Here is a 26,130-nt window from a genome sequence, read left to right as displayed (position 1 = left end):
GAATCGATTCAAAATGCGGCCGAATCGATGTTTAAACATCAATTTTTGATGGAAACATATTCAACAAAATGTCTTTCTTCGGGTTAGGGTTCACACTTTAAGCATCAAAAAATGTGGAATATTAAGCCTTAATATTCTGTTTCAATGCTGTTCAAACATGAAACAGATTGCAACCTGTTTGGTAAATACAGTGGCTCACAGTTATAAGCCTGAAGTTTCAGATAGCTAAATTAGTAAATTTTCAAAAAAATCTTACAGTGTACATGTACAAGTCTACTGATTAGTATTTTTTAAATTTGAGTACAAAAAATCACAATAATTGATTTATAGATTTATTTCGGGATTAATCGGTATTGAATCGAATTGTGACCTATGAATCGTGACACGGATCGAATCGTCAAGTACTAGGCAATTCACACACCTAATGTTGATGAATTTCACTGATCAAGCCTAACTAGGCGATTTATTCAATTTTATTATGTTTCTTTTTTCTTCTTTTTTTTTTTACTTGACTAACATTTAATCTGACAGTTTTGGGACACATTTTGTTGTGATTGTTTATGACTGATTTTGGTTATATGAAGATAAATCAATCTTATATTCATTAGTGTGTAGCATTGAGCTTTTGTTTGATTAGTTTTTCTCAAATGGTAAAACACATTTCACAAATGTTATTTCCATTTTTTTCTATTGTCTAAACACAACCCAATTTTCTAAAGCAACATAAACACAACCGCGCCTTCTCTTTTCAAACTTTCACACAAAAAGAGAAAGTGAAAGCTTTAAAAAATGTAAACACTAAACACATCATTAGACACTATAGTAAAACAATTGAAAAGACAATGTTCAATTTGTGAGAAGTTTCTTTGTTTCATAACTGCAAATAGCCTTTTTTATTTATAATTTACTTTATTTACACCACAATCACTGTGCGGCATCATGTTATTCCCGAGCTGCATCGGGCCACATCACCTCATCACAGGCTAAATTCTCCCTTTCCAGCCATCGCGGGAAAAACACCTTGGAATGGCGATCCATCCTTGGAAGGCCTCCACTGGTATGCCATCACAGGCCAGCTTCATTGCCCTTAGGACGCTCTATTTGGTGTATGGTTGTCTGTCATAAACCTTCCATCTTCATGATGAGAAGAACTCCTTCTAAGGGTTCAGGAAATGTGAGAAGGGTGTCAGACTGGTTACTGTTGGTGGTGAACCACTCTGTGATTTGGGTTGTTCTGTGGAAGCGGACATTTTCCCAAATGATCAGTTCAGCCATTGTCATGCCATGTATGATGACATGGTCAATGACTGTTGCTCACATCTTATCCGTAATGATGGTGGGAGGTTTTATTGCTCTTCCTCCTGGATCATCTCCTCTTCCTCCATGGCCTGCTCCTCTCCCTCCTCTGACTCGTATTTCTCTTCCTCTGGCTTTGCCTTCATCCATGTGTTTGTTTGGAATCTCCAGCAAACCACACTCTGAACTTGATTTTACAGATGTGGTCACATCATTGGCAGCAGTTGTGTTCATTTTGTTCAAATATTCCTGACTGTGCAATAATTTTGCATTACATGAGCTTTAATTTGAGAATGTGAGCAGAGTTATTTTGCAACTTGTGTTTAAGCAAGGCAAAATGTGTTTAGATTGTGGGAAGATTGTGTTTTGTGAATTGTGTCTTCATGTGAAATGTGTTTATGATATTGGCAAATGAGGGCTACATTTATTAAATGTGTTTAGACAATTGGCCATTTGGTTTAGAGGATTAGCTTTTGTGTTTTAGCATTTGAGAAAACCTGTAATTTACCCTTTCTTTGTGTACTTCACTTATAGCAACTGCTAAACGTTATTTAAGTTAAGCATAGCAGTGTGTAACTAGTTCAAACAGAGTTGTTTTTTTGTGTAGAAAAAACATGATATATTTCAAAAGCTTTTTGAAAATAATTTTTTACTTTTAACTTCTCGGAGTGTATCATAAATCCCTGTCAGAATCCCTGAGAACCCCCCCACGCCCCCACCTTTTTTTAAACATAGTTTAGTCTTTGACCAGCCACCCACCAAGTCAGTATTTTGAACCCTCCCCAGGAAGAACAGTTGCTCCAAACAGTTGCTCCTGTCTTTCAGGTTTTATCGCCATCTGTTTTTTCAAAGATGTTTCAAAATGGTTGGTCCTGACATTTTAGCTATTAGTCCTTCTAATCTTGTACCTTCACATTCGTTTTATTGTCACAATCTATCCATCTTCTCAAGCTTACATTTATCAGGATATAACGTTTTTCAGGAAAAAATTATATAGGCATACAGTTGTACTCAGAAGTTTCCATACCTCTAGGGTATTTAAACTTATGAACACAACTGTACAAAAGCTAAACGTCGCTTACAGTTTTTTTTTTCAACTGTTTACTCACACTTTTGAAAACAGGGCTCCTTTTTCAAAATATTCTCACAATTGTCCAAACACCGCACCAAACACTGTTTGCAAAATGACACACTTCAGTCACAACATAGGCTACACACTTATATTACAGTAAGAACATACACATATTAATAAAAATGCAGTTTTGTTGTCATCTCATTAAAACAGTCTTTAAATGATGGACACTATATTGTCAGTTACATACTACTGTGATCAATACAAAACACCCATTTTAGGAAATAATACTGACAAACCCACCACTTAGTTGGGTGTGACAATCAGTGGTACTTTAACCACATTCTTCATTACTTTGAGGAATACAGTGAAAGTACACTAATTATATAAGCATACCAAGTACTTCACAACACTGATGCTGCAGACTGACAATCAGTTCCCCAAGCCACGTGTGTCTTGTCCATGTGTCTCTCGTTGTCTTGTTACTATGTGTATTTAGTTCCCTGCTTTCTTTCAGTCCTTGTCGAGTCATTGTCATTGTCATTGTCACTGTCACACCCATGCCATGTCCAGTCGTCATCATTTCCTAGCCTAGCCGTGTTCCTGTTTGGTTTGTTGCTTTGAATTATGTTTTTGGACATTGTTGATTTTGTTATTTTTGCCAAGTACCTTGTTTGCCTTTTTCTTAATTAAATCCTCATTCTGACTGCATCCCTGCCTTGCTCCTTTTGCTCCCTGCATTTGGGTCCTCCACCCCATTCCCCAACCTGACAGAATGACTCAACCACAGAAGGACCCAGCGGGGTGCTGTCCCGCCACAAAGAAATACTTGTCTCCAGAGCTTTGACCACAGGGTTGTTGGACGAAGCCCTGCGGCACCTGGCTTTGGCTGGTGGAACTCTGGATAACAGGTCGGACAGTCCCCAAGTCCCCGTCCCGGCTCCACGTCTGTCGCGGCATCAAGCCCATGTTCCGGGTCAGGCGGCCAGGACGCCCTCCTGACTGGCCCTATGGGGCACTCCCCTGTTTGGCGTTCTGACGCCCCGCGCACTGGACTTTGATGGGTGGGCTGTGTTAGCGCCTCCTTTTCCCCTTCTGCCTGACCTCGTCTTTGATAATAATAATAATAATAATGATCTATTAATTTTTCATGTGAAAGGGTTGTAATACTGTACACACATTACGCTGACGTTTCACTCTCTGAATTTCTGTCAAATGGTAGCCTACGCGATACAGTTGCTGTATATTTATTGAGGTTTTAACCTAATGTTGACAGAGAGACTTGATGGATGTTATTGAAAATATTGTGATCATTAATCACTGATGACTTTGGCTTGTATTTCCCTCAACCTGATTCAATTGTTGGCAAAAACCATGTTTGTCATGTTTCGGTTCTGTGGGATTGGGTTTTTGTCTAGTTTTGCCTGTGTGTTCAGTGTTTTGTTATGTGTTCCTTGTCTCTCCCCTCGTCTCGTTATGTGTTACCACGTCCACCTGTGTTTGTCTTGTAAGAGTAGGGGGGTGGGGTGTCGGGGGGGATTTGGGTGTGTGTGTAGACGAACGATTCAATGAACGTATCTTTTGAACGGTTCTTTTTAATGAACTGATTCTAAAGATGCAGTTCACTTAAACGAACTGTCATGCCCAACACTACAGTATGCGGTGTGGATCGGATGCGGCGCTGCGGAAGGTTCCGCAAGCTTTCTATTATTTCCGGATTCCGCATGCGGTTTTCATGAAGCTGATTACACGGAAGTCAGGTGTCGGCATCTGGGTAGATCCGGTATATTTCAAAATCAAACTGTATGTGAACTTGTTTTTTTGGGGGGGGGGGGGTAGCTAACATAGCATGACATGAGTTGGACATTTAAAAGACAAAAAAAAAAAGAAGCTCAAAATAAATTAAACATGACAAAATAACACTATTTAAACACAAAACGTACTTACCCATGGTAGATGAGCCATGGAAGAAGTCCCAAAAATAATGTCCAAAAAGCATATCGATTTGACAACAGGCAAGCGTGGCTATTGTGGTCTGGCGGGTGCAGATTCCCGGACACGGACAGCTCACGCAACGCACGCAGTGTGAATTGCAGTCCGTGCGAATGCCGTACGGAAAACGCTCCGCGTCCATTCCGCAGTCAGTGTGAATTGGGCGTGAAGTGACAGGGCAGCCATCTTACTCCACCCATCTCGCGAGCAGACTACTGTATAAACAATACATATATGTACAGATTAGACATGTACAGCTCATAGGCTCTTAGGTTAAGGGCCGGGGGCGGAGTTGGTCACTATTTTTAACAAGTAAAAAACAAAAGAAGAAAGAAAGAAAATAAAAATTGATAGATAGATAGATAGTTCTGTCTTACAGTAAGAGAAAAGACAAATCCCTCCAAACACAATGAACAAAAGTTGCTGTGCTATATGAAATAAATAAAATAAATAATAATAATCACCTGAAGACATAGTCAACATTGACAAACTTAAGAGACTACTTTCAGACTCACAAAACTTTTATTATTTGCAGTCCATATATTTGCATAGGTAGACAGATATTTTAACCCATCAAATGTTTTTGAGCTCTTCTTCCATTTTAAAAGATTCACTGTTGAGGTATTTGGAAAATGTATTCCTGCACATTGGCCCTGCATTCACTGGTATTTTGCTGATCAGTGCTCTGAGCGGAACAGACTCCACCGTTGAGAGGGGAAACATTTCCTCAACAACATACCTGGCAATCATTCTATCAAATTGGGTCTTGGTTATATGCTGCTGCGGCGAATTAAAATTGATCATCTGGTTAGATGGTGTTGGTCAATCTCTTTCATCAGTGGTGGCGGTTGATTTAGGGTCTTGGGGCAACACGTTTTGTTGTCGCATGCACTGACTGAAGATGCTTTAATAAATTTGCATTGCTCTTCGTCGCTGTAGACAATTCTTTATGTCCAATATATAACTTACATTTTACCACAATGTTTTTAGCTTCCTTTATCCGCAGAAATTCGAAGTCGTGCTTGCATTTTCACCCTGAAAAGTCTCCACTATCAGTTTCATGCGCACTTGTCATTGTAGCGTGTTCCCGGAGTTTTGTATGTGTGTGCGTAAACTGGGTTTGTGTGTCTGTGTTGAGTACAGTCGTAATAGTAAGACCCGCCCTACTCTGTCAGACTGTCTCTGATTGGCTTATCCTCACATCTTTCCCTATGTTAACCAAACAATAGCCTCTTCCGGGACGTGCTGTGGTCTGTTAGAGTGAGAAGAATCATGTGGACAAGGCTTGTATGAGAACACAAACAGAGTACACTACACGCTCTCACAGGGCGCAGCGGAGACTTCTGTAAAATGACACCGGCTGCAGAGGGAGACTTTTCACTTCGATCACGTAACACGTAACACGTACGCTGAGAACCGTTTCTTGGAAGGAGTAATATGGTGGCCTCACGGCTTCAAAAGTCTTAGCCAATCGGCCTATTAGGTTCACCAAGGTCGGCCTATTAGGTTTACCAAGGTATCTCTATACTTCAATTATGGCATCAGCTGTGGCATTGTGGATGCTTTTTGATTCTCTCACTGTGGCATGAAACCACAATGTGCTTCCTAGAAGAAAGGGGAAAATAAGTGGTCATTACTCCAAAACGTTCTTGAAATGCAATAAAAAACAATGCATACCTGGTATATCAGTTTCATTCTGTTGAGATGTAGAAGCGGTTGCTGGTAATGTTTGTGGGTGTTGATGTGCCATTAAGTTTGTACATTCAAAATTAAGCCGTTTAATGGCTTCGTCAGCCTTTGTTGTGCTGAAGAAACCAAGTGCCTCATAACGTGTATTAAGCAGTGTTGCCAGTGACATAATGCTCATGGTTTGAGTTTTAGTGAGCTTGACCCTAAGGGGCCTGATGAGGTGGTCACCAAGTTCCTTGGTGACTGGGACTGTAGCCTGATATTTCTTCTTGGACTGTACTTTCTAGCATTCTTAACAGTGGTGTCACTTTTGAGCCAGATACCCCTTTCTCCTCTGACAGCTCTATAGTGGCTTTGAGGAAAGGGGATAAAATTGACATCCACCCACAAATGAAACACTACTCATCATAGGTCAGTGCAGAAATTTCGCTTTGTAAGCCAGCCAAAGCTGGCCCAACAGCTTCCCTCAGCTCTGCCACTCGCTTTAGCATTTTAACCCATTAAGGCCTAAAGCGCCTGGCAAAAAAATGCCTCTAAAATCTATGGGGGACTTTTGAGTCACCCCTGAAAACCTGAAGTTTTCCTGGAAAATCAACAATATTAAAAAAAAAATTTGATATCTCACCTCCTGAAGCAGATAGAAACATAATTCTAAAAACATTTTAGAGCTTACACCTGTGGTATTCACACAAACCTAAGTTTCAACAAACAAATGTCACATCTGCAGGTGTAACTCAAAATATATTTACCTTCAACACTGGAGCGCAGTTGTAATAACCTCAGGGGATTGGGGTAATTATACGTTGTCCATTCCGTTACAAAGCCGTCAAAATTTTTAACATCCTCATTGTCTACAAACATATTTCTTAACAGTATGTCACAGTCGACTCGTTACACTAATTCGAATTTTTCCCGCACCGTCGTCAATCGAGTCATTTATTTAATAACTCCCGCGAATCTGCGTCAACCATAAACGCTCGAAGAAAATTCCAGGACATTCTATGAGGCCCACGTAACCCTATCGTGCATATTCTGATGCATTTCATCGGCTAAGAAACCAAGAATGGGTCAAAACACAACAAAATGACACAACCGGTTAAGCGCTCCCGGCCTTAATGGTTTAAATGTGCTGTTCCACCTGTTTTCTACCTCCTGAATGAGTTTTTTGTTGTTGTTGTATTCCCCATTTTCTCTTGTACAAGGTCCAATTTCTCTTTAAAGACATACACAAACAAATGTTAAATATGTAGCAATAAATATGTGAACAAATGTGGAAAGAAATGTTGCTGACCTTGGCAGTTGTGCTGCTTCAAAAGTAGCTCACCAGCTTCCTTGCTTTTGCTCGAATGGTGGCTTTTCGGACAGTTAAATTAAAAGTGTGTGCAATGCAGACATAATGTCACAAATTAAGGTCCTTGCCACAGGCAAATAGGCAATCATATTTGATGCCCCATCTCATTTGTGACTAAACAGGTCACCTTTGACTGTATTCCACATTCTTCCATGGTTTTAGATTTCACAGAGGTCACAATGACCTGTCCAGTTACGGCAACCAGTCTAGTCACGTCCCATCCAGTCACTGTAAGTCACAACGTCATGTCCAGTCACGATCAGTCCAGCCATTTACATTCATGATGACCAGTCAAGTCACATCCTGTCCAGTCCAGTCACGTTGGCCAATCAAGTCACGTCCAGTCCAGTGACAGTCATGTTGACCAGTCCAGTCACGTTGACCAGTCCAATTATATCCTGTCCAGTCACAGCGACCAGTCCAGTCATGTCCCATCCAGTCCAGTCACGGCAACCAGTCCAGTCACATCCTGTCCTGTCCAGTCAAGCCACACTACGTCTAGCCACGTCATGTCAAGCTCAGTCCAGTTACGTCCTGTCCATGCTCATCAAGTCATGGTTGTCTGCTCATCTCTTCTTCTGTGTTTCATTACATTTCACGTATTACACTTGATTTCTGTCTCACTGCCGTGCTTCCCTGCATCTGGGTCCACCATCCCTCAACCACTCATGCACGCCACCCATGACAATGTTTAGAATGGCTGTCTCCTGTGCATGAGGGAACATGGGACCCCTTCCACCTTGGTGTCCTAAACCCTCGATCCTATGTAGACAAAAAACCCATGTCGCAGTAAATATCAGTAGATATCAGAAGTGATGACGGGTACAGTAAGCTGCAGTTTCAATGTACTATGCGGGTATTTTACCTGTTTTCTTGATGAAATGTTCGCATTACTGTCGCTACAGTATATCTGCTGAGATTTGGCTTAACTCCAAGTCCATCTTCCTTCAGGGTGAGTCCATGGTCGATAACATGGTCAATAAATGTTGCACGGATTTTTTGGGTTAAATTTAGTCCTCGTCTTCTTTGTTCATATTGTATCACTTCTTCAGGTCCCGCTCTACCTCTTCCTTAACATAGGCCTCTTCCTCTAACTCCTTCTCGTCTTTGTCCTCCACCTCTCATTCTTCTCTCATTCTGTCTTCTTCTAGCTACTTCTATCTTTGTTGAAGACTGGCGAACTCACCCTTTTATAGCACCTATCTGAGGGCTGTATTTTCAATTATGCACATGTGTGCTTCCACACTTGGTGGATGTGATTATCCAATGTGTTTATTAGGGTGTTCCGTGGTCATTGGCAAGACAGGGCTTTGTAATGACAAAGAAGTAACATCACAATCTTTATCTGTGTCTAAATTGTGCAAATGTGTGTAGATTTTTGCAAATCACTGTATGTAATGTTTTGCAAAACGTGTGAAGTCTGCCTATTGTTGTGCAACTCTGGACAGGTATTTTGTAAACATCAGTAATTGTCAGAATTTTTTTTATTTTAATGTGTAATCTGTAAAAACTGTAATAACACAAAAATGCTATGATCTTCACCAAAATTCACATGCATTTATCCCAAAATAGCCTTGAGGTCTCTATTTTCATTTCCCAGCAGCACAAAAGTTACGATTATAAGTAAATAAATGTATGAAAATAAGCAACACGTGCATCTTTAGCCAACGTGTTTTTATTTATATAGTCTTTTATTTTTTCAGGCATTAAGCGGAAGCGGTGCTCGTTGTTCCGGCACAAGGTGCAAAGTGGGCGTGCCCAGGATGCTGATGTAAACACAACATACGACTCATCTCTTCCTGGATCCATCTGGCAAGATTAACCTAAATCGCCCTTGTCTTGCCCGGAAAAACGCCTCGTGGCTTTCATACATAATATGTATTAATGCGGAGAAGGTGACACAATGGACTTCTGCATTAACATAAAGGTGAATTTCAGGGGAAATTCCAAGAATTTCCTCCTATCGGGATCCGAAACCAAGAGCTGGGACTCGATGGAGGCCATGGTAAGCTAACAGGAGAACTGCCGGGCCGCACATACGACGTATTAGCTCCTACATTTTTTCCCCTAGAGGTCGTAAAATGTGTCGGACGACATTATGACATATGTGGTTATAATCCAGATGTTATTCATTCAGGAAACAAAAAACCCGGCTGTTCCAAATAGTGGAGCAACTGTCCCATCATATTCATATACTGCAGGATATTTACTACCACCATACAGTCTGAGAATCACCGCGAATTTGTACTATCGTGAAATTGTTACTAGTGGAGACAATGTCAACCCTGGTATACCACATTTTAGCGCCATTGAGGACACGTTTACTTTACTTAACATTACAACTTAGTTGATTTTTATTGTAACATTCACTAGTATTCATGTGTGACGGGCTGCTGTTAAGGCCAATATTATGATATGAGAAAGTTCTCATCTACTTTTTCCACATTTTCAAATTTCTCCATCTCGATATGATTAATCAGTGTTTTTTTGTGTGTGCCTTGGTTCATTCATTGACTCTGCTAACACGCTGTATTGATCTAATAGAAATTCACTATCATTACAATTGTCAAATATGATTTCATATTAACTTAAGTGTGTGTGTGTGTGTGTGTGTGTGTGTGTGTGTGTGTGTGTGTGTGTGTGTGTGTGTGTGTGTGTGTGTGTCGCAGGTTAAGCGTGCCTTTGGATTGTGTAGCCTTCAGTTGACCTATTTTGACGAGGAGAACGAAGAGGTGCGTACAATGCTTTAAAATAAAAACGTGTCACTGATCTAAATGAATGAACTATTTACATGACATTAGATAGCTACTGAAACCTGGTTCCATCTTGTTTTGAAAAACGGATATTTACTGCCACCATGTTAGTTGACAGTGTTGAACAGATTTGGGCACATTTTTTGTTCTACAATTGATTTGTCCTCCAAAATTAGAGACTTGGACCATGTTTATGTTATCAATAAATTTCACTCAATCATGTTACACAAAAAAGTCAGGATTGAATTGAAGGAAAGGCAACCTGGACTGTAGTTTTTCCCCCCCACAAAGTAAAACAGTCCAGCTGTCTTCCATTCAACCCGTGTGGATTGTCATAATGTGTTGACTGTAAATAAATTAAAAAAAACTCTACCCTTTCTGCCAGGTTTCCATTAACAGCCAAGGTAAGAAATCATGGCGTCCCAATCTCTAAAAATGCAGTCACACAAACGTTCATACATAAGGTCTTATTTTAAACTATTCTTTCTGCTTCCATTGCAGTAGAGTACGAAGAGGCACTCAAGGTATGTTTAATTGCTTTAACACAGTAATTCAAAATAAGTAAAGCAAATGTCTCAAAATAAGTTGACTGGAGACTGTACACAATTTTACCCTTCTTCTTTTTCTTGTGTTGCTGATGAGTGTGAACTTACTTGGGAGACCCGCCCAAGTATTAACATGGTGTGGGAAACACTAGTGTTGAACTAATAGAATTCAATGACTTAAGTTTGAAGAGCTTGCATTTTGAAGCAAACTACGGTGCCTGCTCAGAGAGACCACACTTCGCAAGCCTACCACCAATTACTATGTTCTAAGTTTGTCTCCTTCAGGTAGCCATAGCAGAAAGTTTGCAGCGAAACATGTCAGCCTGTGTATGGTGCGGCGTGACCCATGTAATATAAATAGCGATTACTAGACCTACGATTATATGATTTAAAAAGAAATGTGCGTTGTGTGATAAAACATATATTTTTGCATTTTATTGAAATTTGTGTGAGTTTTTAAAATGAATTAACATTGGGGACAAAACTACATACTGTCCTTTTAAGGAACACTGTGAAACTGTTTAATTACGTTTTGTATGACTGTAATAAACTGCTTTTAGTATTTGTCCCCAAAAAGTCTTGAGATATAGTTCCAGCATCAGTTTATAGCAAATTATGTCTGTGCCTCACAGAGTGCAGCAAGGCAGGGCAATCGTCTGCACATGAATGTGTATGAGACCCGAGGTCAACCAGCAAGGATCTCCACTGGCAAGGCTGGTGCAGAGCCTAAGCGAGGCTTCAGACCCCCTCAGCACTGTCCTACTCTTGCCCAGGTGGTCAGTCGCAAGGTTCAGGCGGCGGTGCCAGAACAAGGCATGGTAGGCACCAGGGTTGTAATAGTTTTGGATTATTTATTAGAGTTAGTTTTTATTCCGTTTAGAATTTTGTGTTTTGTTTTTAAATTCATTTACTTTCGATTAGTTTTTAGAGCACGTTTTAATTTTTTTGAAAATGCTTCATTTTTGTTGAGTTTTTATTACTTTTAGTATTAGTTTAAGTTTTTTTTGCCCTGCGATTGCTTAACCACCAGTTCAGGGTGTACCCCGCCTCTCGTCCGAAGACAGATGTGATAGGCTTCAGCACGCCCACAACCCTAGGGAGGATAAGTGGCTCAGAAACTGGATGGGTGCAGTAATTGTCGAGAATAAAATAAAGTACCGGTAAACTACAATTCTTAAACAACTTTTTGACCTTATGGATATATTGTACTGTATATACTGTATGGATAGATACTATACAGCAATCCCGAAATACATTTAATATGAACACGGAAAGCTCATGTATTATATTAATTGACAAAGATTAAAACAAATGACTTTTTCGCAATAAATATAGTTTAATTTTTTTAGTTTTTTAATTCATCCACTGTAGATAACATTGGTAGGCACTCAGTTACAAAAATTCTGCTTTTTTATTTATTTATACATCTTATAATAACTTTTGTTTTGTACTGTTTCGTCAAGAATTCAATTTTAATTGGGGAAATTGTACCTCGCCATCATATATAACAGTTCAGAAACCTTTGATTCACATCAGATAAATATGCTGACGAAATGTAATCAGTTTATGAATAGGGGTGTGTTGTGGAGGTGTAGTAAAGTAGGAGACATCTTGTGGTAAGCATATTAGCTGGGGGTTTTAATGATTAAGGAATAGGTCAGTTTAATCCCCCCAAAAATAAAAAAATTCAATCCAACACAATGGTTCAGTTATTTTAAAAAGGCCATATAATTTTCCTGAATCCATCTGTGTTTGCCAGAAGTTGACTCAAACTGTACATTTGGCAAGACGAGTACCTGCTTCAAATTGGAGTTTTGGCTTTGGTTTCCCTTTGCTGGTCAAATATGACTTGAATCGACTATAATTAAGGCTTATGGCTAATGACATTCCATGTATCATTTTCTATTCCCTTATCAGGTGATCATGAAAGAAGTGAAAGGGACAAAAGAGGAAGACAAGACTCCCCCAGCTTGGTTCACCTCTTACATGGAGAAGGCTAGTGTTGCTAGTAACAAGCACAAGTTTGGCTACGTGTGCCACTGTTGACCTCTCCTTCCCCCCTCTCTCTGTCCCACCAGTTCAAGGACCAGGTGGTCCGTGAGGCAGTGGAAAAAATTTGCAGGGAGTTCTCTGGGCAGTGCTGCATCCACAAGCCCCTGAGTGGAGTAGGGGGAAATAGAGGGGATGCAATAGCTGGTGCTGCCGTGGTACCTGAGGTTTCTTCCTCGACCTTGCCCGGCGCTCCGTCCTCTTCCACTCTTCCCTGCTCCTCCTGCAGGGGACAGACCACTGGCGGAGGCTACCAATGCAGGTATTGTTTGTGTTTGCAGCTCTTAACTGTAGGCTTGTCTTTGTCTGGGATTTGGTCACTATTTGCCGAAGCTTGTTTTATTCCCCTCATTTGCGAGCCTGTTGCCACATTATTAGGCAGATTAAGCGGATTTGGTGTGCACATTCAAACTGAAGCAATAAACTCTTACCTTATGTAGGACTGCTGATACTGTCTCTTAAAGACACCTTTCTGTTTCTTAAAGTTGTAGCTCTTATTCTGTCTCATTGTTTGGCCCTTTTTCACTTTTTGAAGTTCTCAAAATGCACTTGGTTTTTAAATAATTTTTGCTAGCTATAGAGCATACTTTTTTTTTTTGCCATATCACGTGACCAAGAACAGCAGTTTGATAGAGGCACAGGTGTGATGCACATTTTCAAAACAAAACATCATTCAGCATTTAGCATGTCCACTAAACAATATGGATGCGTTTTTATTCATGATTCCACTTAATGACAGCTTGACTGAATTACTTAATGATTTATTAATGTCTCTGAAATCTTTCTCTCTTTTTGTCTTTGCTCTCTCTCCAATGATATGATACAATTGATTTTGTGTGTGTGCGTTTGTGTGTTTTTTCTTCCAACAGTGTGTGTACATCTTGTACTCTGTGTGAGCCTTGCAGTTTCTCTCATGATCCTAGTCACAATTTGGTGAGGGCCAGAACTCCTCTTTCAATACCGGAACATGGATCACCTGCCCCTGACCACAGCAGGTAAAGAAAAGGCCCAAACGTTAGAATTACTACAGAAATACACTTTCTGTTCATACCTTTGAGTTGAAAGTTTAGTGCGTGTTTGTTCTTTGCCTCATTATCATTGGCCTGTCTTTGTGCCTGGCAAGCTTAGCAGGGGGTTTATGTAACATCTTGAGTTTACGTGCATGGTCCACATCTGTTTCTCATCACTTGTTATGACGGTACTGCTTTCAGGTTCTACAGGCGAGGTGATCGTAGCTTCCGGAAGGCCGAGAAGCAGCGTCTGAAAGCAGAAAAGCGCCTTTTGAAGGCTGAAGTGAAAGAGATCCGTAAACAGTTAAGGATGGAGAGGCGTGGCATACAATGGAGCTCCTCCCAGAGAGATGGAAGTAATTCTCCTGTACTTCTTCAGCCTCGGGCCACCCAGCACAACAGCCCTGAGTAGGTTGCTAAAGATGTGTACCAAATCACTGTATTGTAGAAAAAGTCAAATTTCTTGCATCAAACATTATCAACAACCCAGATGATCACGAAAACTAGTAATATGACCAACTATTTATTCATTTGGAGTAGGCTGGGTGATATGGATTTAAAATAAAAAAACCTGATTTCTTTAACAAAAATTACATGACAGGAAAGGCAAAAATTACAATGATATTATTCAAAATAAGCGTTCGTTTTTTTTCTCCCCCCATCTTTCTGGGATAAAAATAAATAAATAAATCTCCTAATAAATATTCAGGCAATGTTTCCTCACACATGAACTTGTGTCAACATGTACAGAAATAATAGAAATAAATGTGTTTTTTCTCTACGGATAATGTGAAAATATATATATTTTTCCTTTCATCAAAGCATGTAGGCTACTGTATGTAAACGCAATCTTTTTTAATTAGAATTTGACATGGTCAACAATTTCACATAATAAGATTGGTCTGGCGGTGTAGTATGTCTGTTGCCAGCTCTCTCATTAATTTTCTCATGTAGAGTTGAACAGGTAATGGGAGATGACTTGAAGTACGCACCTTGCATCAAAAGCAACATGTTGACAAATCACGGACGGGCATGTTTTTGACAGCGTTGTTGACTCACTTTTCCCTTCACCCACACTCCTTGTAATATGGTCTTCGCTAGAATTAAACTCCATTGTCACTTAAAAAAAAAAATTCTCGAGGTGTCAGAAAAACTTTTGTGAACGTGCTCTTCTCTATTTGCAGCCATGCTATTAGTGTAACCAGTGCACGTCAGGGGGGAAGCACTTTGATCTATGGAACAAGGAAAAAAAGATTTATTTTTTCCGGGAATCATTGCGAGTCTGCGACAAACGAATTGAATTAATAATTATCCAGCTCTAGTCTGAGCGGGAGTGCAGTTATACGTCCATATAGGTAATCAAGCACTGTAACAGCAGACCACTTTCTGCAACTTTATGCCAAATTGTGGATTCCATATGTAATGTAAACTTGTGAGTCTACATGATTGATTAGCATAACAAAATGTAAAGTATTAAAGCATTTCATTTGTATTAAGGCGACCAAAGCGGCCCTGTCCCCTGATGGTTCCAACCATGACAGCGATATTTCTGGATGAAAACCTTCCCGATGGGACCCGTCTGCGTCCTGGAACCAAGTTCATCAAGTACTGGAAGATGAGGAACACTGGAACAATGAGTTGGAGCTCTGATACTAAGGTACCATTGAACCATTTCCCTGCTCTTGGTTGTGCACATAATTCTTTTTACTTGTTTATCAATCATGTTTGTAGGGGATTCTGTGGGGTGAAATTTGTATAACTAGTGCCCCAACGTCCAGCCTCTACATCTCTTCAGTGCTGGTCCCAGGCTTGGATTAATGAGAGGGTTGTGTCAGGAAAAGGCTTCTGGTGTAACAACCTTGCCAAACAAGTTCATCAAGTGACTTGATATGGCAAATCCTGATGGGAGGACTTGGGCTTTGGGATCCAAGGGTCAAGTTTCAGATCTTCCTCTGGACAAAGAGTTGTTAAGTGACATGCTAGTGTGTATTCAGACCAAATGCCACCGTGCTCATTCCTTGGGTATTGCTCCTGACCTGCATCCCTGCATGTGCATGACTGTACTCTACTCGGTGTAACGCATGCAACAGAATATTTACTCTACGAGACAGTGGAAAAACAACTATTTTTTGGGGATTAATTTAACACATTTGTAAAAATAAGTTTTTTTCCAGAAGGGTTTACAGTAATTTCAGGACTATAAGGCGCACCTGACTATAAGCCTTGCTAGCTACATTTGGGGAATACTCAACATTGTTCAAGAGTTGGAGAGTGTTCCGAATAACACCCCAGTTGGTAAGAAGAGTTGGGAGTAATTTGTGATGTTTATTCATAACGATTACTGTAATGTCTGCTATCCCAAGAACAATATATCTGACCCAAATAGCCTAAGTACCAGAGGTCAATATTTGAAAAAGTGCTTTTTCCTTTACAGTACTAAACAAAAATCAATTAGTGGTCAACCATTTGCACCTTTTTAATGTTAATGCTCATGTTAGTTTTTTGAATCACTAAATATACAAAACAAGTATTATCAGTGGGGTTCCAGCTGATATTATTTTCTTCCTCCAGCTGAAGTTCATGTGGGGAAACTTGGCAGTGGGATCCGGGGATCGTTGGAGAGAAGTATCTGTTCCTTTTCTCCAGCCTGGACAGGTGAGACTCTCAATCTGGAGAATTCTGAATGGGGTATCAAAGCCTTAGTCATTGTTCGTCTGTATAATAAACTCCCTTATACTGTGCTGCTAACTTCATTGAACTCAAATTTTTTTTTCTATTGTTCTTTGCAATATTTTTCCAAGTACCTGTTCTTTTTTTCCTTTCGGCTTTTCCCTTCAGGGGTCGCCACAGCGAATCAGTTGCCTCTATTTAACCGTGCATCCTCTGCTCTAACACCAATTACCTTTTGAAAAGCTCTTTCCCGACTGACAGTCACTATATGTTACTCTCTGTATGTCCAGGTTGGCATTGTGAGTGTAGCATTATGTGCTCCATCTTTGGAGGGTTCCTACACCTCCCACTGGCGCCTTGCCCATGCTGGAGAGCAATTTGGACCCAGGGTTTGGTGCAGCATTGTGGTTGACCCTCTGGCCCCTGCCCCTATGATGGCTGATGGGATATTTGTTTCTCCGTGTGTCACACCACAGGTATGATAGTGTAGAGAAGTTGTTAAATGTAAGTACACAAATCTATTATGATGTGAGAATTAGTGTGAAAGTAATATTGCGCCAATGGCCAACAGGGTAAAAACCCAGTGCCAAAGGATGGAAAAACATGTACAGCCACTCGAAAGCAACCTCAACTCTCAGTCGACAGCGGAGAAGAATATTACATCCCCTCCGTGGACCTGCTCACTGCACAGGTAATGATCTGTAGTCATTCACAATGATACTCAACTATTATTTCATTAAGTTGATAGAAGAAGTCTGCTTGGAGGCACTTTAAGACTGCTTACCTTATGGGCCTACTTTTTCTACATTATTCTGTCAGATTGTGATCCTGGCCATTTACTCGCAGCGCACCTTTAGTTTACTACCACTTGAGCGCTCACTCCACCTGCATTTAACCCCTATTCCATTAATAATGGACTAATGAATGGAATGCGCACCATCCCCTCTGAGGGCCTCCCTACCAGCTCCTCAATCTATGGTCCCAGCCCAGGTGGCTGGCCCCGGCACAGGTTATAACGTCACAATGGTTGAAAACGAAATGATTAATCTTGAAACTGGCATTTGAACTGAGGTTTACAGTGTACATCCCTCACATTTCAGCAACCATTGTATTTGATCTTCCATTAGAAATTAGGTTTGGGTTTATTTCATAGTAGTATGTGTACATCTTGTAGGTCTATAGCAGCATGGTTTTACTATCCACAGACATGTTTTCAACACGCAGCTGTTATCTGAATAGTTGACTGCACAATTAAGTAAATCAAACCAATTTAATATGGTGATTAATGTACTATTCTCTCATACTGGCTTTTTTTGGATGTCTGAGCATGGAACCTCATGGCACTTCACCACAATGAACTCTCAGAAGGGTCAGCCAAAGAAATGGAGTCATTGTGCTGTGTAAAATCCTGATCCTAAAAAAACAGACTCATCAGACAAGTGGTGCCTGCATTGCTACAGAGGTTGTTTAAAAGGGAGGTCAGCCTGTCAGTGTTGATACAATAAATTGTACGCAGTAAGTCGTGCAGTGCATAGCCATCATTCCAGAAGGAAGCATGCTTGCCTACGTCGTGATCTAGGGTGTATTGAGAGAAACACAAATTCCAACCATTGTACTGGAATATATGTGAAGAAGAGCATAATCCACTTTTTTTTGGGGGGGGGGGGTGTTAACTGGGATGAATTTCAGTTTTACGGCACAGTAATGACCCCATACACTGCCTTGCTGAGGAAGATGAAGGTGTAGGTGGCCAGATATGTCTCTGGACCTGAACCCAAATGAGCACCTGGGGCAACATTAAGCAGAATGTGGAGGAGCATATGGTGTTCTCAGGGACCCCCCACTCCCAGGCATGGAAGTCTTCCCATTTTTACGCCCAGATTGGTGCCCATGTTTGGGCACACTTTTGGCTGGATCACCGTGAGCTGCACAAACTTGTGTTTCCAGCTATTTAGACAATAATGACTGTGCCTTAAGTAATATTCAGAGGGAAATACATCTATACAAGCTGTACACTGACTACGTCATTATACACATATTTCATTTCTACACAGTAGAATCAATAATGAATTGAGTTGTACAGTATGCATCTTATTTTACGACCAGTTACAGTATTGCAAGAGTGTACAGTATTTTCTTTTTCACATGACTTTATTGATATGGATTTTAAGGGCACCTCCTTGATTCGTACAAAAGAAAGTAACTATATTACAGTATCGCAATGGAAAAGTGCTGAATGATATTTGTATTGTGAAACAAAAATTTAATTGTTGCACCTCATTGCTTTGCATCTCTCAGGATCTTTTGTCTTTTGAGTTGCTGGACATCAACATTGTTCAAGAGTTGGAGAGTGTTCCGAATAACACCCCAGCTGGTAAGAAGAGTTGGAAGTAATTTGTGATTTTTATTCATGATGATTACTTGTCTGTTTAATCAAATACATGTTAAAATATTTTAGCAGAAAGTCTCTTATAGCTTGAAATGATTGATCGGATGATCAACCTGCCTCTTTTTCTCTTCCACCCAGACATGACTCCCTGCATCTCCCCTCTCCCTCAAGATGGCCACCTACAGGACAAAAGCAGCCCTTCTTTAGGGCTGATTCAAGAAGAGACTGAAATCATCAACAGCATAATGGGTAATTAAAATAAATGAATAAATAAACTTTGCACACCCATCTAAAACTATTGGAACAGTGAGACAAATTGTTTTAATTTTGGTGTACACTCAATAGTTGCGATGCATATTAGACTTATCATTTCAGCTTTTATTTCCGGAAACAAAAATAGATAAAAAGGGCGGGGGGGAGCCTATAATAACCTGGCTGCATGAATATGCATGCCCTCAGATTTTGTTCTCCAAAAGAAATCAAACACATTATCACAGTTATTAAATTTAACTTCCCCTCTTTAAAAGTTGCAGTGATTTGTCTGTCTCATTTTGAACAGGGGCATGTAGACTTTTTATATTCACTGTACATCTGCATCTACTACACAACGGAACACCAAACTAAGTGAGCAAATGTATTGGGACAGATACAGATACAGACTTAGAAGCAGAAGCATAGTTACAATATCTTTGCCTTCATAATCGCATCAAGTCTGTTACCAGTTGTTGTTTTAGTGCATCACGTTGTTCAGACTCTTCATAAGCAGCAGCAAATTCTCTGTAGGGTTTTAGTCAGGATAATTACTTTCTCCCAATTTGACCCCAAAAACGTTTGTAATTTCTAAAGCTGGTCTCCGTACTTTTTGACAAGTTCCAGCCTGGCCACTCCCAAGAAGGCTCAAATTATTATGCTTTGTAATGAGTGGTATGCATCTTCTGATGTATCCTCTTAACTGTTCATTAAGTGACAAGTGACACTTTTTTCTGAGTTAAAGAGACAACAAACGTAAAGACTGCTTGACTATGCCAGATCTCTTAAAATCCTTAAACTGTCCTAATAATTAGCTGTCTTTAGTCTGTAATTTTGCCTGTCCCTTTAGATGTATCTCATGGGGCGAGTTCTCGTGCTGAGGATAGTGGCATACCAGCACAAGAGGAGGGGGAGGAAGACATCAGTGGCACTCAGTTTGTATGTGAAACTGTTATTCGCTCAATGACCTTGGAAGAGGCCCCTGATCACACCCCGATGAGATCATCCTGCTCCGGAGCAGGTAAACAAACATAACAAAATGCGCAAGTTGGCTCTTTGAATATATAGACGTCCTGTAGGTTTATAGTTTGTATTCTGCTTGCTCACAGTGGTACGTCCGGCTGTTCAGATTGGCTCCTGTGGGAAAAGTGAAGAAATCTTGGAAAGTTCCCACAATCCCTTGAAACCACCAGCTATGCTGAAGTCTTCCCTCCCATCCCCTCTGAGGGCCTCCCTACCAGCTCCTCAATCTATGGTCCCAGCCCAGGTGGCTGGCCCCGGCTCAGTACCAACACTCAACACTCCACTGATGCCCTCCACACTACAGGAGTCCACAGACATCGGTGAGTAGTTGAGTGAAAGGTACATCACATTTAAACTGACGCAGATGATTAACATTTATTTCAAATCCGAAGATTAACAATGTAAGAGTTAAGTTAAAAAACAACAACCCTTTTATTCATTCCATGGATCCCACAAGTTCACCAAAAAACAGAGAGAGAGAGAGAAAAAAACCCCCTCTCTCTTCAAGTATCCATGTTGAATTTACTCCGTATCCGCCCACCACTACTATTTACCCGCACACTTACATATGAATATTATATATATTTCATATGTATGCCCATGTCTTTACTACTATTCCACACATCCCTATTTTTTTACATTTCATTTCATTATATTTCATTTCATATTCAGCTGTTTGTCTAATATTATACAATACTTTTTTTAAATAGTTTTAAAAGTTTTGATATCCCATGGTTATTTCAATGTTACTTAACCTGGTTTTCAACACAGGTGAAGATGAGGGTCCGCACAATGACTGTGTCGGTGTGCAGTCCAAAGGAATGGAAAGTGAGAAAGAACCAGAGATGAAAGAGGGATTGAAGAAGAAAGCGGGCATAAGGAGTCGCTCATCCTCAACCTCTTCCGAAGAATACATTATCATCCTTCCTGACTGTTTTGACACCAGCCGGCCACTGGGGGAGTCCATGTACAGGTGTGGGCCTGTTTAAAGCGGTAGATGGCAATTTTCAAAAGAATAATTTTTCTGTATATCTCAACTCAACTACATTTATAGAGCACTTCAAAACAACCAGCGCTGCATACAAAGTCCTGTACATGGAGAAAAAATACAGCAACATGACAAATGTCAAGCGGACTGAGGCAGGAGATATTTATTTGTTGTGTTTTGCCCTGTCATCTTGTCATCAAATTCACTCGACAACAAAGGGGGTGGCACTGGGTAAAATGTAAGCCCCTTGACATGGATGACAAGTGGATTCAGATTCTTAATTCTTAATTCTTAATCCACAAATGCAATATTAATCAGAATGTTGTGTTTAGACTAATGGGGCACCTAGAACAACCATAGGTGCAACACAGTCCTGAATACCTAATACAAATTATTTTGTACATATTCTATATTCCTCAATGTGTTGCAGCTCTGCTCTGTCTCAACCTGGTGACATCCCCCCAAGTACACCCAAAGACCCTGAAATCCTTACCTGTGAGCACTCAGATGGTACCTCCGCGCAAGAGGACAAAGAACTTGACATCACAGAAACATTGGGCAACAGCAGCGCTAACGACATGCTTTGCACATCTCAGACACTCGATGATGAGCCACTGACACCTGAGGTGGTAGCACCACCTACAGCCATCCTTACACCAAGGTCAGTTTGTATGGTTATTCCCTTTAATTTGTGGTTAATTTATAATAATTATATATTAAATAATTAATTAAAAAACGAATTAAATAAAGGAAAAATAAATCATTATTATTTTTTTTATTAATCAATAAAAAAAAAAAATATATAATAATTTTAACATTGATTTATGATTATTCCTTTACATTTTTAATAACTTTCATATTCTCTTTAATTCGGAGGAAATGTCACTCCATCAACATCACATCATTTTTGTTGGTTAAAATTAGTGATAGACCGATATGTTTATTTCAAGTCCGATACTGATAACGATTACTACTAGTAAAGGGAGCCAGCCAAATATTTCAAGCCAAAAGTCATTTACAGTAAAAGAGAAAATAGTAGTGTCAAAATTAAAACCAAAAATCAAAAAAACATTTATTTTAATTTTAAACATATAAAGAATTGACAGATTTGTTTAAAAAATATACAACAAAAATTGCTAGCTTCCAGGGTCATTAGCATGTATTAAGCCAATTAAAAAATAAGCAATTAAATAGTTCCCTAAAGTTTTCTACTGTAAATAAAGTTTTCCAAAATTTCAACATAATTGCCTTATTTTATTATTAAAAAAAATAAAAAGTGTATAGAGAATATAATATATATTAATTATATATTATTATTATATGTTATAATCTATATCTAAATGAAAAGTTCCCTGTATTTCATTAAGCGACAAATGCATGCTAATGTAGCTAATTTGGGGTTCTCGTCAAGGTTCGTAAAAAAGGTTTCAAAAGATCTTTGCCGTGAAAAATTGCCTGAATATGTTTGAAATGTGTTCACGACAAGTAAAAACTGTCTGAAAACATCTTACAAATCCTGATGAAAACCCGAAATTTGCTACATTCGCAAGCATTCACCTTTCAGGGAGATACCAGCTTTATCGGCCTTCAGATTTGTAAAAAGGCCGATGCCGATAATGTCAAAATGCCAAATATCTGCACCGATAATTGGCTCGGCCGATAATCGGTCTACCACTAGTTAAAATATTTGCAAATAAGTTATAAAAGTCCAAGTAGCAAATCTGAGCATACTACAGCAACACCCAAGGCTACACCAATGACTGCAAGTGTATCAATCATGCTATGTGAGAGAATGGTATTTGCTTTTGCTGATTAGCACATGACGATGGGATTCCCTGATGGTGTCAATGTGGAATTGTTATTCATATTCACAGTCCAGAGAGCAGTGGGGAAGCAGCAGGGGGAAATGTTCCAGATGGGGAGGAAACACAGCACTCTGAAATGTATCAAACTGAGGATGGTAATATTTTCATATGAAAAAAATCACAGCATTGAAATGTCAAGGTTCGTGCTGCATAATAGTGTCTTGTCTCTCATCCTCAGGTGCTGAAAATAAACAGTCAGAAGGATCAGAAGCCACTGCAGACACAGAGGTAGACTGCTCTGAGAATCCCAGGTAAGAAATATCCACACATTTTTAGCAGTAGTGCGGATTTTGCGGAATTTATTCCGTAAATATTTATTTATTTAGGATTTATTTTAGAATTTTATTCAGTAAATATCTTGCATTGTATGGTGTGGAACAAAACCGTATAACAAACAGCAAATTGATTAACTTGATATTAAAGGTCTCATATTATTCAACTTTTCAACATACTAAATTAGTTCTCAAATGTGTAAAAGACATATCTGTGACATGTATTCGTCAAAATTGACTTTGGATCTAATATTTTTGCTGTCCCTAAATCAGCCAAAAAAGGCTCTGTTAAAAACAGCCTGTTTTAGGGGTGTGTGACTTTTATATAAATAGCTGCACCAGGCTACCCTTCTCTCTCGAAGGGGCAGTGATCTCGGTCATGGTAGCTTTGTGCTAATGTTGTGAATGGAAACGACTGGCCATGGGAGCAAAAGAAAAGAAAAATACAGATTTACGCCTTTTACACATTTAAGAACTATTTTAATATGTGGAAAAGTGGCATAACGTTTTACCATAAGAATAAGTAGCATGACGTTACTACAGAGACTATGTTGTAGCGTTAGTTTGTGCAATGGTTATTTTGCCGTAACCGGCAAATCTCCTGCGAACGTTATTTTGCCGTGAATGTCTCCGATTTGCCGTGAATGCTTGTAGACATTTACAAGCGGTTATGAATAACACAAATGTGCACATTTAGGCCACTGCGCGGTCGCAACGTGCAAGCCATCTCGTCAAGACCACTTAGCGGCCGGTTAGCATCACAAAGTCATGTTAACTAGGTGGCGAGTTGCCAGTCACGGCAAATTAACCATCGCGGTTTGTATCTTGAGAAAACAATACGCAACTGCTTCATATTATCTAACCACCGTCTGCTTTATCATATCTGACGTCTTGTAACCGAACAACCTCCACACGACAAATATAGCTCCCACTTTAGGCACTAAAAATACACCAGTAATATGGTAGAAGGTACACATCTCTTATTAGAAAGGATAGGGAGGAAGGCTAAATAAACAATATTAAACTTACATCTTTCCCGTTTGCAGTCGTGTCACACTGTTGGGACCGATCCATTATATTTAAACATGTTGCAAATCCAGCTCTGAACAGGCTTTCACTAACAAAACAGTCCTTTGAGAAATTGTCAGTACACGTCCTTCAAAAATAAAATTAATCCACTGTCTTCTCAAAGACTTGGGACGAAGGAAGCAACCACTCTTTCTTGATCATTGTTTCCCCTCTCCACAGAGCATTTGCGAGCACAGGAAGAAAAAGAAAGGCAGCCAGCTCCTCAAATTTCAGTGGGCGTGACAAACCTTTACCAGAGGTGGTGCCACTAACCCGAGGGGGCTGGGTCAAGTGCACTTCCATGTCTGTTTGACATCACTAAGTCACAGAAGTTTAATCTGCCCGTTAGAAGCACACATTTTAGAAAGGAGGAGAAAGATAAAGAAGTCGCGGACTGACTTTTTTCATACCTTGTTCGATTGTAGACAGGCCGGGTATGCATATTATTGATTTAAAAACAAAACAAAACACTAAAGTGCATTTTCATTCGATGGGACCTTTAAAGGAGACACATTCTGCTTTTTCCTCAATTTAAAACAGTTCCTGTATGTCTTAATAGCAGCTTTATTTAAATACTACAAAGATCAAGGATTGCAGCACATTTTTTTACTTTGTTTTTTTTAAATTAACCACACATTCTGCCTCGTCAATGCCTGGGCAATGCTAAGTTACCTTGACGACCATGGAGCTAAGCCCGTATTTCACTGAGCGGCGAAGGCTTGTGAAGATGATACACATGTAGCCAAAGTTGATTTTTTGTCAAAGGTTGCAAAGACGTTCGCAAACAGTTTTTCATAGTTGCAAACAGTTTTTATGGTCACCATCACATTTTGAATATGTTCAAAATTTCTTTGCGATATGACATATTTGACATGTTTGTTGTCTCTCCTCAGGCATCCAGGTGTCACCAGTGACCTGGTTAAAGGAGCGCTGTCAGTTGCTGCTTCTGCTTACAAAGCTTTATTTACTGGACAAGGCCCGACACAGGTACTTCCCTCTCTGCATCCTTTCTGGTTGTTCTCAATCCTGCTACTTGCGTCTCCTCTAATTTCATGATCCACAAGTGCGTGACAGCGAACTAATGTTATATGCGGTGTATCTGGTCGTGACACGTTTTGAAAAAAATATATTTTTATTAAATTTTCTTGAAATCTACTTAGGTGGTGGCCAATTTACTTAGGTGGCACACCCAAGACTTAACATGGTGTGGCAAACACTGAATGTATTAATGTGTGCACAACGCTGCACGTGTTTTGTTCATTGAACTTCGCTTGCAGTGACTAACTAATCAAATGACTTAAAAATCATTGCTTTATGGTGGGTCAGTATTATTGATTCTGAAGCCCATTTTTCAGAGCTGGAATGTTTTCTGTTCCATGAAAGAGCGCATTTGTTGCTTCTTTGATGCAGCATAATGGCTTCCCTTATTTACTTGAGTGGAAAACATGATAATAGCAGTAAGTGTTTTTTCATTACTGCCGTAAAGTTGCCAAATTTGGAATCTGCTGGCCACTTTGACCTTACAAAAAACATGTCTTAACCTGAATGAGGAGAGCTTCTTCGTTGGTGATTAGACAACACGAAGGCGATCATGCTCTTCTGAGTATGCGCCGGTAATTGCTGAGTGTTTCTAAAGAGTACCGGAAGTCCACTCTTAACACACCTCAGACATAACGGTAATCTGAAACGGTTCTTATAAGGCAATCTTTTTCATTTCATTTTATTAGTTTATTTAACAGGAACAATGCAATCAGACATATACTAAGCAAAGCTTGCAGCTGATGTTGAGCATACACAGTTTAGCAAATGCTAATTTACAACCCCCGTCCTGGTTGAGCCTTTTACTCTT

General features: G+C 39.8%; 1 protein-coding gene across 3 annotated transcripts in view; it reads left to right on the top strand.

Annotated features, from left to right (window-relative positions):
- The first annotated feature begins 9,165 nt into the window (after positions 1 to 9,165).
- nbr1b (NBR1 autophagy cargo receptor b) overlaps positions 9,166 to 26,130 on the top strand; it is a 35,762-nt gene continuing 18,797 nt past the window's right edge. For all 3 annotated transcript variants that reach the window (XR_015094286.1, XM_086070367.1, XM_086070365.1), the window contains exons 1-22: positions 9,166 to 9,405; positions 10,070 to 10,132; positions 10,539 to 10,557; positions 10,655 to 10,677; positions 11,331 to 11,516; positions 12,616 to 12,693; positions 12,777 to 13,009; positions 13,617 to 13,742; positions 13,959 to 14,165; positions 15,255 to 15,414; positions 16,329 to 16,412; positions 16,718 to 16,903; positions 16,999 to 17,118; positions 18,726 to 18,801; positions 18,955 to 19,065; positions 19,916 to 20,086; positions 20,175 to 20,408; positions 20,860 to 21,061; positions 21,507 to 21,737; positions 22,951 to 23,036; positions 23,120 to 23,192; positions 25,175 to 25,268. Coding sequence is in view for 2 of the 3 variants with exons in the window: in XM_086070367.1 (XP_085926493.1) it covers positions 9,304 to 9,405; positions 10,070 to 10,132; positions 10,539 to 10,557; positions 10,655 to 10,677; positions 11,331 to 11,516; positions 12,616 to 12,693; positions 12,777 to 13,009; positions 13,617 to 13,742; positions 13,959 to 14,165; positions 15,255 to 15,414; positions 16,329 to 16,412; positions 16,718 to 16,903; positions 16,999 to 17,118; positions 18,726 to 18,801; positions 18,955 to 19,065; positions 19,916 to 20,086; positions 20,175 to 20,408; positions 20,860 to 21,061; positions 21,507 to 21,737; positions 22,951 to 23,036; positions 23,120 to 23,192; positions 25,175 to 25,268 (2,865 nt within the window). In the remaining variant the exon portion in view is untranslated. The remainder of the gene's footprint in view (positions 9,406 to 10,069; positions 10,133 to 10,538; positions 10,558 to 10,654; positions 10,678 to 11,330; positions 11,517 to 12,615; positions 12,694 to 12,776; positions 13,010 to 13,616; positions 13,743 to 13,958; positions 14,166 to 15,254; positions 15,415 to 16,328; positions 16,413 to 16,717; positions 16,904 to 16,998; positions 17,119 to 18,725; positions 18,802 to 18,954; positions 19,066 to 19,915; positions 20,087 to 20,174; positions 20,409 to 20,859; positions 21,062 to 21,506; positions 21,738 to 22,950; positions 23,037 to 23,119; positions 23,193 to 25,174; positions 25,269 to 26,130) is intronic.

The sequence above is a fragment of the Leptonotus elevatus genome, chromosome 1, assembly GCF_054856555.1.
Source record: "Leptonotus elevatus isolate MCC_2025b chromosome 1, RoL_Lele_1.0, whole genome shotgun sequence".
Classification (NCBI taxonomy): Eukaryota; Metazoa; Chordata; class Actinopteri; order Syngnathiformes; family Syngnathidae; genus Leptonotus; species Leptonotus elevatus.
This window is presented reverse-complemented; position numbering and strand designations above follow the sequence as displayed.